This window comes from Rhinatrema bivittatum, chromosome 1 (assembly GCF_901001135.1).
Source record: "Rhinatrema bivittatum chromosome 1, aRhiBiv1.1, whole genome shotgun sequence".
NCBI lineage: Eukaryota > Metazoa > Chordata > Amphibia > Gymnophiona > Rhinatrematidae > Rhinatrema > Rhinatrema bivittatum.
Window position 1 is genome coordinate 697,786,579 of NC_042615.1, and position 18,459 is coordinate 697,805,037.

Consider the following 18,459-nt stretch of genomic DNA (forward strand, 5'->3'; position numbering starts at 1 on the left):
AAAAGTCCCATATCACTCCATCTCACCTGCTTCAATTCATAGGAGCAGAATTGAACACCATCCTCTCAAAGGCCTTTCTACCCGGAGATCGGGCACAGACACTTTCCCTCTTGGCAAATTCCATTTACTCAATGAAACGAGCAACAGCTCATCAGTTTCTAACCTTACTAGGCCACATGGCCTCCACAGTTCATGTCACTCCTATGGCAAGGCTCGCCATGAGAGTAACACAATGGACTTTAAGATCACAATGGATCCAAGCCATTCAACCACTATACTCTCCAATTCACATAACCCACCAGCTACGTTCATCTCTGCTTTGCTGGGTGAACATGGACAATTTGCGCAAGGGTCTATCCTTCCAACAACCAGTCCCACAGATAACTTTAACTACAGATGCGTCCACCTTGGGTTGGGGAGCTCACATACACAACCTCCAAACCCAGGGTACTTGGACAAAACTCGAAGCAACATTTCAAATCAATTTCTTGGAACTTCGAGCTATACGTTATGCACTGCATGCATTCAAGGACTGCCTTTCGCACAAGACTGTTCTCATCCAAACGGACAACACAGTAGCCATGTGGTACATCAACAAACAAGGAAGTATGGGATCGTATCTCCTTTGTCAAGAAGCTGCACAGATTTGGGACTGGGCCCTGACACACTCAATGTTTCTCTGGGCCACTTATCTGGCAGGCATTCACAAAGTAATGGCAGATCGACTCAGTCGTCAGTTCCAACCACACGAGTGGTCCCTGGATCCCTTAATAGCGACCAGGATATTTCAACGTTGGGGACAACCAACAATAGACCTCTTTGTGTCACATCTGAATCACAAAGTGGACAGATTCTGTTTTCTACACAAACAGAACAACCAGCCAGCCAAGGACGCCTTTGCTCGCCCTTGGAACTCAGGCCTTCTATACGCATATCCTCCTATACTGCTCATAACCAAAATGCTAGTGAAGCTACAACAGGACAAGGGGTCCATGATAGTCATAGCCCCATATTGGCCTCAACAAGTATGGTTTCCCTTACTTCTAGACCTCTCCATCAGGGATCCCATTCGCCTGGGTGTAGCTCCCACTCTCATAACTCAGGATCAGGGTCGGTTGCGCCATCCCTTCCTTCAATCCCTATCCCTGACAGCATGGATGTTGAAAGCTTGATTTTACAGCCACTCAATCTTTCCTCCAATGTATCTCAAGTGCTTATAGCTTCACGTAAACCTTCAACACAAAATAACTATTCTTCAAAATGGAAAAGGTTTACCTTGTTGTGCACGCAAAATAACATTGACCCTTTCTCCTGCCCCACAATTTCTCTACTAGACTACATATGTCATCTTTCAGACTCTGGTCTCCAGACCTCATCTGTAAGAGTACATTTAAGTGCAATCTCAGCTTACCATGACAAGATGGGAGATGCACCAATATCCATACAACCTCTTGTCGTCAGGTTTATGAGAGGTTTAACTCAACTTAAGCCACCAATTTGGCCACCAGTCACAGAATGGGACCTGAATCTGGTTTTAACGAGACTCATGCTTTCTCCCTTTGAACCCATGAATTCCTGTGAGCTTAAATTTCTCACATGGAAGACTGTCTTCCTCATAGCCATTGGCTAGAAGGGTTAGTGAGTTACAAGCACTTGTCACGTACTCACCCTACACAAAATTCCTACATGACAGAGTGGTTCTCCGTACACATCCAAAATTCCTCCCCAAGGTAGTTATGGAATTCCAGTTAAACCAATCCATAGTTTTACCCACATTCTTTCCAAGGCCTCATTCACACCATGGAGAACGAGCCTTACATACCTTGGACTGTAAGTGTGCGCTAGCCTTTTACTTAAACCACATGGCAGTCCACAGGAAATCCACTCAACTCTTTTTGTATCTTATGATCCAAACAAACCAGGTAAAGCAGTGGGTAAACATACTCTATCCAACTGGTTAGCAGTTTGCATACAGTTTTGCTATGAAAAAGCAGGCCTTCCTCTCCAAGGGCAAGTAAAGGCACATTCAGTAAGAGCAATGTCAACCTCAGTAGCACACTATCGTTCAGTACCAATTCTTGAGATATGTAAAGCAGCAACATGGAGTTCTCTTCACACCTTTACAGCTCATTACTGCTTAGACAAAGAAGGACGACAAGATTCAGCCTACGGACAATCAGTCGTAAAGAACTTGTTTCCAGTTTAATCCCAACTCCTCCTATATCCAACCTGCTGAGATCTTTGTGATCTTTATTCTCTACACTATTTAGCTAAGATTTATATTGCCTTACTTATATGTTTAAAGTTGTAACTAGTTAGTTTCGCTTATGCTGATTAGATCAAGTTTCTGATTTGTTCCATGTAAACTGCTACACGGCAGTAGTTATTACCGTTTAACTGTGAACCGGAGTGATATGTATTGTATACAGGAACTCCCGGTATATAAAATCCATAAATAAATAAATAAATAAATCTTCAGCTGCCTCATTTTCAACAACAATACTTCACTGTTGATTCGTTACAAAATGATAAAGCCTTTAGCTTGCTAATCACCCATATGTGAGGACTAGCATCCTGCTTGTCCTGGGCTAAAGCAAAATTGCTTACCTTGTAATAGGTGTTATCCCAGGACAGCATGATGTAGTCCTCAGGAAACCCACCTGCCACCCCGTGGAGTTGGGTCCGATACGTTTATTATTTTATTTTTGCTAATGCTTATTGCTACATACGAGATTAGAGAGAGACCCCTGTGGCAGAGAATATCATGTCATGCTGGGCATGCTCAGTGGCCTCACAGGGCCAGTCAAAAGTTTCTAGAAACTTTGACAGAAAGTTTTCCCGCAATAGGGCTCCGTCAGTGACATCACCCTTATGTGAGGACTACATCCTGCTGTCCTGGGATAACACCTATTACAAGGAAAGCAATTTTGCTTTCTTTCACTTCCCTTTTTAACCATGCTGGTAATCGTTTTGCCGCCTTTCCACCTTTTTTAATGTGTGGAATACATCTGGACTGTGCTTCTAGGATGGTATTTTTTAACAATGACCATGCCTCTTACACACTCTTTACCTTTGTAGCTGCTCCTTTCAGTTTTCTTCTAACAATTTTTCTCATTTTATCAAAGTTTCCCTTTTGAAAGTTTAGCACGAGAGCCGTGGATTTGCTTACTGTCCCCTTCCAGTCATTAATTCAGATTTGATCATATTATGATCACTATTGCCAAGCGGCCCCACCACAGTTACCTCTCTCACCAAATCTTGTGCACCACTAAGAATTAGATCTAAAATTGCTCCCTGTCTTGGTTCCTGAACCAATTGCTCCATAAAAATGTCATTTATTCCATCCAGGAACTTTATATCTCTAGCATGTACCAATGATACATTTACCCAGTCAATATTGGGGTAATTGAAATCTCCCATTATTACCACACTACCAATTTGATTAGCTTCCCTAATTTCTCTTAGCATTTCACTGTCAGTCTCACCATCTTGACCAGGTGGACGGTAGTATACTCCTATCACTATAGTCTTCCCCGACACAAAAGGGATTTCTACCCATAAAGATTCAATTGTGCATTTAGTCTCATGAAGGATGTTTATCCTGTTGGACTCTATGCCATCCCGGACATAAAGCGCCACACCGCCTCCCGGGTGTTCCTCTCTGTCATTGCGATATAATTTGTACCCCGGTATAGCACTATCCCGTTGGTTGTCCTCCTTCCACCATGTCTCTGAGATGCCAATTAAGTCTGTCATCATTCACTGCTATACATTCTAATTCTCCCATCTTACTTCTTAGAATCCTGGCATTAGAATCCAGGCATCCTGACCTGCCCTCTAATTACCAAAACAATCCAAACCTACAAGGATACAAAAAAACCATAGTATACTCCAAAGTTAAAAACCTTAAAGCGTGAACTCAGGAACAGAGAAAAGACAAGGCGCAAGAACCCCTCAACCTCAAACCTTGCAGCCTTTAAAGCTCTCATGCACCAATACAGGATCTCCGTTCTTCAAGCAAAAAAGGATTTCTACTCACAAAAAATTCACAACTTTATCTTCGACCCAAAAGCCCTATTCTCATTGGTTGCTTCCCTCGCCAAACCACCGGCCTTCGCTATTCCAGACAACAAAGCAGCAGGTAAAATCACTGAATTGGCCACCTATTTCATGAACAAAATTTCCAACCTCCTTGACCCGATTAAGGAAAAGATAGCCCCTTCCCCACATCATATGTTTACCCCATCCCTACTACTCACCTCAAGCCTTGAGACCCTCGAGACTGTTTCCACTTTAGAGATTGAAAATGTAATAAAAAAACTGAAACCATCCTCCCACCTGATAGATGCGATTCCAGCTAACCTCCTGATTGCAAGTGCCAAAGACATCTCAATTCTAATATCACAGATTATAAATGCCTCCTTATCACAGGGCCTTGTCCCCACCCCCCCCTCAAACTCGCTATCCTGAAACCTCTTCTAAAAAAAACCAAATCTATCTCCTGATAACCCAGCCAACTTTCGCCCCATAGCAAATCTTCCGATTATCGCCAAAATATTGGAAAGAATAGTCAATAAACAGCTTTCTGAATACTTGGACAACAACAACCTACTCTCACCATCTCAACTAGGATTCCGTAAATCCCGAAGTACTGAATCCCTCCTTTTATCACTATCAGACACTATTCTCAGGAACCTTGAGAAAAAACAATCCTGTCTGCTCATCCTTCTCGACCTAACGGCGGCATTCGACACAGTGAACCACGATATTCTCTTAGATCGTCTCTCCGAGATCGGCATCAAAAACCCCACCCTCAGTTGGTTCTCATCCTTCCTCCAGAACAGGTTCTACAAAGTTAAGGTTAACAGCAAAGAGTCGCCTCCTTTTAGATCCACACTTGGTGTCCCGCAAGGATCTTCTCTATCTCCAACATTATTTAACATTTATCTTCTCCCTCTGTGTCAGCTCTTTTCCAAACTTAATCTAACACACTACATATATGCCGACGACGTTCAAATCCTCATACCGATTAAAGATTCATTACACAAAACCATGCTTTATTGGAACTCTTGTCTTCTTTCCATCAACAACCTTCTAACTAAACTCAACTTGATACTCAACTCCAACAAGACTGAGTTTCTTCTCATCACCCCAGACAGCAATTTCTCATTATCTAACGCAAACACCATATCCCTTCCAGTTTTATCCCCACAGGTCAGAAATCTTGGGGTCATAATCGATAATCAATTTAACTACAGAAGTTTCATCAATAACACTGTTAAAGAATGCTTTTTTAAACTCCAAGTCTTAAAAAGGCTAAGACCCCTCCTACACTTCCAGGATTTCAGATCTGTGTTACAAGTAATCATTTTCTCGAAAATAGATTACTGCATCTCTTTGCTGCTTGGGCTACCGGCTAACACGCTAAAACCGTTACAAATGCTACAGAATGCCACTGCAAGGATTCTAACAAAATCCATCAAAAGGGACCACATAACACCCATCTTAAAGAACCTTCACTGGCTCCCAATCAAATATAGAATCCTTTACAAGACCTTCTCAATCATCCACAAAGTCATCCACAACTCCACCCCAATTGAGCTCACGATCCCATTACAGCCTCACACTTCCTCCCGACCAATGAGACAAAGCCAGAGAGGCACTCTACAGGCACATCCTATCAAAACAACACTAAGTAGAAGAGCCCTTTCCACCGCAGGCCCTTTATATTGGAATTCACTCCCTCCAGACCTCAGGCTCGAACAATCGACACCCACCTTCAAAAAAAGACTTAAGACCTGGTTGTTCAACCAAGCATTTTCATAACTCATTTATCCTCTCACAGATCACTACGGAAGAATTCCTCCCCTTGACACTTCCAAAACTTCCTTTCAACACTAATCTCTAATGCGCACTTCCTTCTCCGAACGAATGTCATGACAGTGGCTCTAGGTCATGACAGTGGCTCTAGGTCTCTCCAAGACAGCTCCAGTGACTTCACATTCTGTTCCACTAAGCTATTTGTATATAAATTGTATTCTCCCTGTTCATTGTAAGTTATTATCCAAGTTTCACGCTCCCTGTTCTATGTAAGACATTATAAATTATTCTTTATATTGTCATTGTAATTGTTGAAATGTGAACCGAAGTGATTAGTAACATTGTTACCTGAACTGCGGTATATAAAACTGTTAAATAAATAAATTAGCATACAAACATTTCAAAGTTTTGTTTTTTTTTTGTTGTATTTTCATTCTGCTTTTTAATTGATAGGGATAAGTTAGAATTTTTTAGCTCAGGTGAGTTTTTAGTTACAGGCACTTGGACTACTTTTCTTATTATTGGAACCTCACTGTCGGGATGCCCTAATTCTAATGCATCATTAGTATCCTTTGAAGATACCTCTCTGAACCATGCGCTCCTGAGTTTGTGACACTTGCAAACTCAGAATTCTAATGCTTAGAAATAAATACCTACAGAACCTGAATGTAATCCACTTTGAAGTGCTGAAAAAAAGTGCAAAAAGCAGAATTTTTTTTAAAATTTATCTATTTGTTTTTCTATACCGATGTTCAATCAGACATATCACACCGGTTTACAGAGTAACAGAGGTTCTATAAGAAGAATAGCTTCTTATCTTACATTGAAACTTTGTAACATATGTAACAATATAAATTGTGGGGTAATAGATATTTCCCAAGCTCTTTGGATAACCTATTTACATTGAAAAGTTTTACAAGAAAGTAACAATATAACATGTGGAGTAAATAAATGGGTAATAGTTATTTCCCTAGCTCTCTGGATAGCCTATTTACATTGAAGAAAATTTTTTTTTGAGAGTCTAACTATGTAACTTGTGGAGTAAATAAACGACATCAATGTACAGCGTGGCAGAGAATTCTAAGCAACAATAGTATCTTATTTTACATTGAGACTTTGTACCATATGCAGCAATCGAGCTTGAGGAGCGGAGTAACAGAGTATTCTATATGGCGTAGTGAAGAACAGAATAGCAAAGAGTTCTATGCGACTTACTAACTTCTTGTTTTGCATTGACACATTGAAGTATTTGCAGAAATCTAGTTTGAAGAATAGAAGTAGGTGGAGATGTGGGTAATGGTAAGGATGAGGAGGGATATGTCGCACTGATGTATGGGGATAATAGTGGGCTCTATGTGGAGATATGCATGTAAAAACAGGCGTGAAGGGTATGGAGGGTTGTGTGGGGAAATGTAAGATATTATATACTTTAATTATGTGGTGTATGTAATAGCAAACTTGTGAGGATAGGGAGGGGTTGTTGGAATGCATGATTTAGTTTGGTGGGGTGTTGAGTGTACAGATGGGGAGAATTAATTTTCGTATGCTTGGTGTTGGGGGTTAGGTGTTTGGGAAGGCTTGTTTAAATATAAATCTAAATAAATAAAATAAATACTAAACTTTACTAACTCATTAAATTAATCCAGTCTATTCTCCCTAAGCACAATATATACAGCCAGTAATATTTTAATCTTTTAAACATTTTTAAAAATATTTTATGCGTTCTTTTCGAGCAAGACCAGTTTATCACCAGCAGGTGAAGGTTCTGCAGTCAGCACTCACTGCCTGGTAGGGAAACTTGGTAGGGTTACTGTCTACGGCAAAGTGATAGACTGTGCTCCTTAGAACCAAGGGATTACATCCGTATAGGCGTCATTCCAGATCTCAGTGAGTGTCTCTGATTGTTAGTAGGGGAAGTCCACTTTCAATATTGCATGTGATCTTTTGGCTTTGCATCAGCTCCCTTTGTGTTTAAAAAAAAAAAAAAAATTTCCCTTACTCAGGCCTCTAGTGCAAGTCTACCCACCTGGATGGTTGGTTACTCAACGGCACAGCTTAAGGAGGTTCCATGGATTTAATGAGCAATTCCATCTGGGTATTTCTATTGCCAGAGTTGGATATTAATCTCCCTAATTCCAACCTCGTGTCACCATCTTGATAGGATTTCTAAAATTTCTGCAAGACCAGGCTCAGGCAAAAGCCATTCTCTCGAATAGAGGATTCACATATTTATATCTGCTGTGGAGAGGGCAAGGATGAATAAGCTGATGTCAGCAGGGAAAATGTCATATAGTCCTTATGGAATTGACTGTACATTTTATGTCTTCACTTTCGAAGAGGCCTGTAGGCCTTAAGATGCTGAGCTGGAATTCATAAACATCTCCGGGGCAGCAACATATCATCAGCTAAGAGTCTTGGTAGCTGATTCATTTCATATTCTTCTAGTAAAGACTATTGTAATTATGGATGTGTCCACCTCGGGTTGCAGAGCTCATATACTGGTATCCAGGGTTTTGGGTCCTCTTTGATTTTTCATCAGAGAAATTTCTGCAAACTAAGGGCAGTAAGACTTTTGGGGTTCGGATGAACAATGAATTGGTCCCCATCCAAAGAAACAATCAAGTTTCTATATTCTACATCACGTAGGGAGGAACAGGATTGCACTTCCTGTAAGTTTGTCCCTGGAGCTTTATACCCTATGGACATGGAGGCTGATCTGGTGGACAGATTGTTCGATCCTGGAACCCCCTCTAATTGTCCCTAGACAAGGGAGCTGAAGATCGGATATTCTGCGGGTATAGCACATCCATGGTAGGCTTGGTTCCATGCCATCTTAATAGGGGGGGGGGGTGTATTTCTGAATGTCTGTACTGCAAATGGAAGCATTATAACATAAGATGATGGCAGATAAAGACCCAAATGTCTGTTCAGTTTGCCCAGGAAGTTGTTTAGGGTAGTAACTGCCATTCCATATAGGTTATCTGTGCCCCCCTTTCCCCATCTCTTAAAGGAAGTAACTGCTGCTTTGTGCATGTTACCCCCCAAGTAGCCTTAGATACTCTCATGTACCTATCTTCCAATTCCTTTGATTGCAAGGCTTATGGAAACTCAAGAAAAAATGGGGAACTGTTGTTCTTATAGCTCCCTTTGGGCTGAGACAGTTTCGGTCCCCACTCCTTAAGAAACATCCATCAGGATCCTGTTATTTGGGAGATTCCCTAACACCGATTCATAGGATTGGGTACTGCAACATTATATCAGTACAGAGTTTGGGAAAAGCCTTTATTCCTTCTGTTTCACACACAGCCTCCTGAGTATCTTTTACGTGTCTCCGAATGAGTTTGGTAACCGATGCAATTAAGGTTCATCTTAGTGAAATGTTTGCTAACACCACCATATAGAAGTATCTGAGAGAAATCCATCTTCATACAAATTTGCGTTGTACTTTTTTTTTTTTTTCTTCTGGGCTGGCTTCACTTCAAGACCTCATCATGTCTCCCTCTGTGTCAGGGAATCTCATCATTGTGCTCATTTGGTTATTAAAATCTCCTTTCAAGCCTCTGAGCTCTTGTGAGCTGAAGTACTTGACCTGGAATGTCATAAGAACATAAGATATGCCATACTGGGTCAGACCAAAAGTCCATGAAGCCCAATATTCGTTGTCCATCAGTGGCCAACCAAGAAACAAGTACCTGGCAAGTATCCAAACATTAAATGAACAGATCCCAAGTTACTAATCCTTATTGAATAATAGCAGTTTATGGACTTCTGCTCTAGGAACTTATCCAAACATTTTTTAAACCCAGTTTCACCAACTGTAGTAACCATATCCTCTGGCAATGAATTCCATAGTTTGTGTTGAGTAAAAAAATAATTTTCTCTGATTTGTTTTAAATAAACTATTGCTAACTTCATGGAGTGCCCCCTAGTGCTTGTATTATCTGAAAGAGTAAATAAGTGATTCACATTTACCCGTTCAAGTCCTTTCATGATTTGGTAGACCTCTATCATATCCCCCTCACCCGTCTCTTTTCCAAGCTGAGCAGTCACTTTGGACTGCAGAGTCAATGTGCTGCATGACACAGTGTCTTTTCCACATTGCACTTAGTTAGTGTAATATGGTGGTTCAGCACACATTCCCAAGTCTTTTCCTATAGTTGTGTCTAAGTCAATGAAGGTGATCTAATGTTGCAGTTTGAATTAGAAGCGATCCTTATCCTACCCAGAACAGGCCAAAGCTCTTAGTCTACCTATTTTTGTTTGGTTGACACCAATAAATCTGAAATTCTTGTAGACAAGAACTCTACTGTACTTGGCTATCAGATTGCTCTCCTTTTGTTATGCCCAGTAAGATCTGGGTCTTGTGGGGCATGTCGAGACTCACAGTACTATTGTTTTCAAAGAAACTCCTGATGCTACAGTAAATTTTGAATAGTATGACCTACAGTCTCTCTTTGGTGTGTAGAATCCACCTCCATCCCTCCTGGGCCTATTAATTTGGAATGGACAACCATAAAAAATCATTCTAACAGAAAGTAAGTTGGCCTGTAGCTACCCAAAACTGTATTGCTTATTGCTACTGTTTAATTTTTCCTTTCTTTTGGTTTGAGACAGCTTGTGGCTTGGGAGGCTTCCTGTGTAAAGACTGCAATCCTGCTTATTCTCTTAAAAAAAAAAAAAAGTGTAGTTATTTACCTGTAACATTGGCTTTCAAATGGACAGCAGGATGGCAGTTGTTACAAAACCCTCCTGCCTCCCCTTGAAGTTAGGTTCTTTATCATAGATTATGGGGCCATTCAGGGGAGTGGCTAGAGCTGCACAAGTCCAGTAGAACTTTCTCAAAGCTTCTAGAAGCTTTGAAATCAAAGTTCTGTGCTGGACTCTATCTGATGATGTCACCCTGTGTGTGTGAGAACTGATATCTTGCTGTCCATCAGAGAATCAACATTGCTTGTTCACTAGTTGTTTGTTTTTTTTTGTGGTTGTAAAATAGCTATTTTATATTAGGCACTCACAGAGAGAAGCCCTTAGAAATTCATCATCATTTGAGCATATATACTAGTTTGTTTTTTGTTTTTTTTTCAGTTGATGCTTAAGGTACTGAGGGTCTTATTTACTAAGGAGATAAATTTCAAAAGGATTTTGCTTAAAGCTGTGTTTTACATGTGCAAATGCATTTTAGGCGTGTAAGTGGGCTTTTGAAAATTGCTATATGTGCTACTTTTACATGTATAAATCCTTTTGAAAATCACCCCTAGAGCCTTTCTTTCCTATTCTATGGCTCTTCTTACAAGCCTTTCCCTGATTCTTACCTACACCCTCCTACCGTTTTTCTTATATTTCTTGTATTTGTTATATACTGTTTTTGCTTATTTATAGATATACGTTTTGCCTATTTATGGATAATATACAGTTACTTATTGATAATATACAGTTTACTCAACACCATATGTTACTAAATACCATATGCTACCTAATATCTTGTGTAACTTTTGTTTATACTCTCCTACTATCCCCCCTTATCTTGTACCTATAAAGTTACTGTTTTCTTCTGTAAATTAATATCATATGTTCCTAAATGTATATTCACTTAAGTTATGCACTACTATTCATTCTATTTTATGCTTGTGAATGTACTGTTATTGCTCTCCTATTTTCAAATGTAAACCGATGTGATGTTTTTCACTAAATGAATGTCTGTATAGAAAAAAAAAAAAAATCGCAAATAAATAAATAAATATTCTGTTTTTATGACAGTAAAGCTTAGTAAAGCAATCCTTAAATGCTCATGTTATGCAAATGTTGTTGATATTTATAATGTGTAAGGTTAATTATAAAGCTCCAGTTTGGTGCCCCTTTTAAGTAAGAGATTCTGCTGTAATGCTTAAAACAGTAGAGGTCTTATTGTGGCTATTTGGTTTCAGATCTCCATGGAGAATGATTACCTGGGTCCCCGAAGGATTGAAAGCCTCAAGAAGGAAGATGCAGATTGGCAGAAAAAAGCCCACATGGCAGTGCTTTCTATTCAAGATCTAACTGTCAAATATTTTGAAATAACTGCTAAAGCACAGAAAGGTAAAAGGGCTTTTCAATATATATTGTTACATTTAATTTTAGTTTTCAACATATTCAACAAGGTCAGCTGTTTTAACGCTCTGGCTTGGATATATAATATATGATGTGTAATACAATGCTGTTTCTCCTAGGACAATCAGGATGGTAGTCCTCGCATGTGGGTGACATCATCAGATGGAGCCTGGCATGGAAAACTTTTCTAGAAACTTTGACTGGCAGACTGAGCATGCCCAGCCTGCTGCTATATGCACGTCCATGTGAGGTCCCCCTTCAGTCTCTTCTTTCCGTGGTGCAGTTGCCTTGCGGTGGTGGAGCTCCAAACCCTTGAAGAGTTGTTTTGCGGTTTTTCGGGGGTTTTCTTTTTGCATTGGGTCCCCCTTCGCATTCGGTTCCGGTAGATACCCTTGACTTTTGCCTCTGCAATTTGCAGTCAATTCCATTTATGGGTCCCTGTCTGTCATAGATCACGCGCTGGCCTCTTTTTCAATGGCGTCTTTGCCTGCGGACCATGTCCATCACTAATCCGCATGAGGTATGCATCCTCTGCCTGGGGGCCTCACAAGATGTCCGAGGGTGTCATTTATGCGACCAAATGATCCCCAAAGGGCGTCGTGCTCACCTGGACAAAATGGAGAAAAGTTTTGGCTCTCCAAAACCCTCCACTTAGGCGTCGGTATACTCCATGCCTAAGGACTGCGGGGAACCGTCCCCGTCTCTTCCCCTAGTGGTCCCGCTTTACAGTACCCCTAAGGATCACGGAAAGGGAGATCGATCCTTGGTGGACTCTCCCCTCCCCCTAACCTCGGAGTCTTCATCGCCTTCGGCACCAGGGGAAAGACTGGGTCGAGCAAAGGAAACCCATGAATCATCGATACCATTCTGGAGCAGCATCTGCGGCCGCCAAGCCATCACTGAAGCGGCACCAGCCACTGGAGGCCCCCATCCTCTGGTGCCCCCAGTAGTCCAAGGCATTCCCCACCGGCCACGGTGCTGGGTGCCGTGCCCCCTCATGATTCCTCCGAGAGTGTGCCGGTGACGCCTCATCCCCCTCCATCAGTCCTCACCATGCAGGACTTCCAGGAAAAGTTGGACCGCAGGGTGCAATCAGTGGTGCTGAAAGCTCTTCAGATCATCGAGCTGTGCCCAAGTGTCCGCCTTCCATGCTCGCGCCCCTGCTAGAGCGACGGGATGTCCTTCTTGGTGCCCTACCAACGCAACCGATGCCAGAGGAGGCCCCCAATGCCTCTCTCTCCCACCAGTGCCCTCCATCGGAGCGATCCCGATTCCCGGGTCCTCTGAGGAGGATGAGGCCACAGGGATCGGGCGCCCATGCCAGTGGTTCCCTGGGCCGCCCCAGGTGTTCCACAGCCGATGTCCCCCTCGATGCCCGAGGGCCCATCGAGGCCCTCTGTGCCTGGACCCTAGTGAGGAGGAGGGCCCCATAGACCTGTGGGCTGATGACTCCTTGGACACACTGTCTGAGTTCTCCAATGACCCTTTTTTGGAGCCTTCCCCCTCGGGAGGAATGGCGTCACTCCTGCTTGAGGACCTATCTTTCGCCAGCTTCGTAAGGGCAATGGCAGAGGCCATCCCCTTCTGTCTGAGGAGGACTCTTGTCATAAGATGCTGGAGGCTCTCCAGTTCACTGACGCTCCAAAAGAGGTCATAGCTGTGCTGAAGGGGGGACCTTGCGCGGATAGCAGCAGGCTGGGCATGCTCAGTCTGCGGTCAAGTTTTCTGTGCTGGGCTTCATCTGATGATGTTGCCCACACGTGAGGACTAACATCCTGCTGTCCTAGAAGAACTAACCCCGTCCCATGGACTTCTAGTATTTGTATTTTACATCTTTGTGTAAATTTTATGGTGCACTTTAACCATGATTTCAATTCTGATTTGTGGTTAGAAATTTTTTTATACCTGATAATACAAATTAAATTATTGCAAGTTAGTTTTAAATGTTAGTCCAATAAAAAGGTACCACCTTTAGCTGATGTGATAAACTTTTTTTTTCTACACTACTACTTTCAATTTTTCAATAGAAAATTCAATTGAATACCTCAAAATAAAAAATTATAATTAACAAAGAATACCAGTGCTATAGAAATATTTCCTGTAAAAAATAAAACAATACTGTAATTAGGTCATGGAAGAAAGATGGAAATGCAAGTATAGAAGTAGAAAACAAGTTGAACTGTAAGGAGTTTCTTAGGAGCATAGACTTAAACCTAAAAATGGCTACTGAATGCATACATATCAATAACAGGATATAGAAGTGAACCATGGACTTATCATAACAGTTTTGTAAAGAAAATTTAGGCATTTGAAATGCAATATTAGAGAAGACATCTGAAGATTGCCTGGAAGAATATGATCTCAAATGAGACTGCATGAGGTAATAGTGCATAAACCCTGTCTGGTTGAAAGGAACATGAGATTTACTAATCGGATGTTTGATGACAAATTAATATTGAAGGGAATGATAAAGGGCAAAAGAGGGAGATAGGGAAGCAGAGAACATTATGAGATAATGTCTCTGAAAAATGGTCAAGAATGGGAAACATGGGTGGAACAGAGGAAAGCTGAGGTTAGAGAGAATTGTCACACCATAGTTTTATTGAAGATGGTACATGATGAAAATGACAAGCATATTGCTTTGTTCAGTATTTCCATCAAAGTGTTGAAAATGTAATGCTTCTCCATACATTTACTTTTTTCTACTTGTATTCTAGCTGTGTCTGATCGTATGCGAGTGGATCAGAAAAAGTTTGGCAAGGCATCTTGGGCTGCAGCAGTGGAACGTATGGAAAAACTCCAGTATGCGGTTTCTAAAGAGACACTACAGTTGATGCGAGCTAAAGAAATCTGCCTGGAACAGAGGAAACATGCACTGAAAGAAGAGGTAGCTTTCATTATATTATTTATTTATTTTGTTTATTTAAATTCTTTTAATATACCGATGCTCAAGACCAGGTCTTATCGTACCGGTTTACAGTAAACTAGGGGGAACCAGTTAACAGAGCAAACAAAAACAAAAAGTTGTTTTTATGCCATTATGTAACAGTTCTAATTGAATAGCTAAAAATTGTGGCATAAAGTTAAAGCAAATGACAATTTTTGGGGGAATAGAGGTGCCTGACAATTTACAATTTGCATGATGTGTAATTACACCTTGTAGCCAGAGCTTAATAAGTTAAATTGTATAAAATAAGAATGGAAAGTTAGTGTATGGCACTAAGTGAAAATACAGATATAATAGACATCTGAGACCTGGTGGAAAAAGGGTAACCAAATGGGACACTGATAGGCTACAAAATATATTGAAATGACAGAGTAGATCAAATTGGTGATGAGGTAGCACAAGAATGGCGTAAAGTCAAGCAGGATTCAAGTTTTCCAGGAAGCATATTGCATTCTGACATCGCTGTAGACAGAAATTCCATGCATGAAGAAGAGAGCAGCAATGGTGGTATACTACTGTCCACCTGACGAGGATAGCAAGACGGACTGAGAAATGCTAACAGATTAGACAGGCTACTAAAACTGGTAATGCAATAATTGGAAATCAGATATCCCAATATTGATTGAATAAATATCTCATCGAGGTATGCTAGGGTGATAAGTCTCTAGGTCCCATAAATAATTGGTCCTGGAACCAACGAGAAAGGGAGCAATTTTATATTTTTTAAATCATTTATATTTCACCTTGTATGACATTTCAAAGCTATAACGTTCAAGTACAGTTGGTGGGAAAGAAGGGAAAAGTGTTGCTCGTCAGGCATTTTAATCTGTCAGATGTAGATTGGCGTATCCCTTGTGTGGAATCTACGAGAAGTAGAGAGATAGTGGATGCCTTTCAAAAGGCTCTGCTCAAACAAATGGTAATGGATCTTATAAGAGAGGGTGTGATATTCGACCTAGTGCTCACAAATGGGGATAATATCTCTAATGTCCACATAGATGCCCACCTGAGCACCAGTGATAATCAGATGGTATGGTTTGATGTGGCAGATAAGATACAGAAAAGTTACACAAAGACCTGAGTTCTGAATTTTAAAATATTGGGATGTTCTTGGAGGAAGAACTAGAAGACTGGGAGTGGATGGAAAAACTCTGGGCCAAATTAAAAGTAGATATTACAAAGGCAACAAATCTATATGTTAGAAAAGTAAACATAAGTAAAAGGAAAAAGAAACTAATCTGGTTCTCAAAGGATGTGACTATAATAATAAAGGCAAAAAAATAGTATCCAAGAAGTATAAAGGATCCTAAAAAGAGCAATACAGGGAAGAATACGTGGTAAAACAGGGAGTTGAAGAAAGAAATCAAGAAAAAGGTCAAGCGGAGGAAAGGATTGCCAAAGAGGTAAAGTGAGATGACAAAACATTTTTCAGATACATCAGAGAAAGAAGGGAGGCCTAAAGTGGAATAGTGAAATTGAAAGGTGACAAGGAGCAATATGTAGAGAGAGAGAGATGAAGAAATGGCAGAAATATTAAACAAATATTTGTTTGGTATTCACAAAAGAAAACCCTGGAGAAGGACCATTGCTGTTTTGAGAAGACTGATGATGGGGGTGGGGTAGACTAAACTCTGTTTACAGAAGAGAATGAATGAAAGAGCTAGGAAAACGGTGGACAACGCCATGGGGCTGGATGGGATACATACCAGGATATTGAGGGAGCTCAGACATGGTCTGGCGTGTCTGCTGAAAGACCTGTTCAATTGATCCATGGAAACTGGAGTGGTGCTGTGTGTCTGAAGAACTGTGGTGGTCCTGCTTCACAAGAATGGTAACAGAGAGAAGCTGGAAACTACAGGCCGGCTAGCATCATCTTAGTAGTGGGAAAATTTAATGGAGATAGTTCATCATCCTTTCCTTCACCACTATCTACAATTTGGTGATTTGCTCTACCCAAGGCAGAATGGATTCTCCAAGGGAAAATCCTTTCAGATCTGATTGGTTTTTTTTTGTTTTTTTTATTGGGTGACTAGAGATCAAAGAAGAGCGCCAGATATGATTTACTTGGATTTCAGCAAAGCTTTTGATACAGTCCTTCATAAGAGGTTCGTGAATAAAATGAGAAGCTTGGGACTCTGCACCAAGGTGGTGGAGTGGATTACAAACTGGTTGACTTACAGGAGACAGTGTGTAATGATAATTGGAGCATACTCTGAAGAGAGAACCATGTTAAGTGGAGTGCCACAGGGATCCAGTATTGTGACTGTTCTGTTTAGTATCTTTGTGAGCGAAATTGTGAAAGGGATAGAAGGTAAAGTTTCTCCCAGGACAAGCAGGATGGTAGTCCTCACATATGGGTGACATCATCAGGATGAAGCCCAATCACAGAACACTTATGTCAAAGTTTTTCTAGAATTTTGACTGGAACACTGAGCATGCCCAGCATGCCACCACCCCTGCATTCAGCAGGGGTCCCCTTCAGTCTCTCTTTTTCCATGCAGCAGTTGCCTCGCGGTTCTCAGGAGCTCTGTGAGATTTTTCCTCACTGAACTTTTCAAACTTTTTCCCCATCCCGGGGTCCCACCATTGACCTCCTCTAGCGTTGGTAAGTTTTGTTTTTTTTACCTCGTTCTTTGCAGTTGGTACCAGACTGTACTCTCATCAGTGCCCACTGACCGTGCGCCGTGTTTATTTTTTCAAAAATAGCGACCGGCTTTTGGAACTGCCTCAAGTGTCCGAGGACTATGTCCATTACGGACCCGCATGATGTATGCGTTTGGGGCCTTCCTATGATATCTAACTGTGTACCAGTTGTGCCCAAATGACTCCGAAAGGCTGCCGGTCCCGCTTAGAAAAAATGGAACACCTGTTCAAATATAAGCGCTCGACCCCGTCTACTCCAGCTAAGAGTGCACCGAATCGAAAGGCGTCTTCGTCATCAACCCCTGTCGCCATCGACATCTCAATATCGAGACACCGGTGACCGCCAGTCACCGGGATCTTCACGTTCAAAAGCATCGACCTCCTCATCCTCAGCGCCAGAGAAAGACCGGGCCGAGCACCGGGAAAAGCTCCGACATCGAAGAGATACTTCCTCCGGTGCCGACATCGGCATCGATGGAACCACCGACAAAAAAAAGTCCCGGGGAGATGAACCCCCATCCTCCTCTGGACCCCGGACACAGAGGCGTTCCCCCACCTGCACTGGTGCCGGGAGCAGAGACTCCACATATTCCTGTGGACCCTCTGGTGATGCCTATGGAGCCTCCAACACCAGCCTTCTGGGAGGAATTGGACCGGATGGTTCAAGAGGCAGTTCTCCAAGCTCTTCAAGGTTTTCAGTAGCCACCGGAACAGACTCCCATGCCGAGGCCTGACCTGGTGCCTACGATGCTGGCTCCGCTAATGGAAAGACTGGACACCCTCATCGGCGCACTTCCATCAGTGCCCGTGCCTCCCGGACCAATGATGCCTCCGAGGCCACAGATTCCTTCACCGTCATCGACCCCCGATTCCTCTATTATTGGACGATGAAGACCGTGACCCATCTATGCTGGACCCGATTCCAGGGCCATCGGATATATTGCCACCTCGATGTCCATCGA

General features: G+C 41.8%; 1 protein-coding gene across 2 annotated transcripts in view; it reads left to right on the forward strand.

Moving 5' to 3' along the window:
- JMY (junction mediating and regulatory protein, p53 cofactor) overlaps positions 1–18,459 on the forward strand; it is a 231,717-nt gene that overhangs the window by 50,516 nt on the left and 162,742 nt on the right. For both annotated transcript variants that reach the window (XR_003852469.1, XM_029575526.1), the window contains exons 3-4: positions 11,745–11,895; positions 14,625–14,794. Coding sequence is in view for 1 of the 2 variants with exons in the window: in XM_029575526.1 (XP_029431386.1) it covers positions 11,745–11,895; positions 14,625–14,794 (321 nt within the window). In the remaining variant the exon portion in view is untranslated. The remainder of the gene's footprint in view (positions 1–11,744; positions 11,896–14,624; positions 14,795–18,459) is intronic.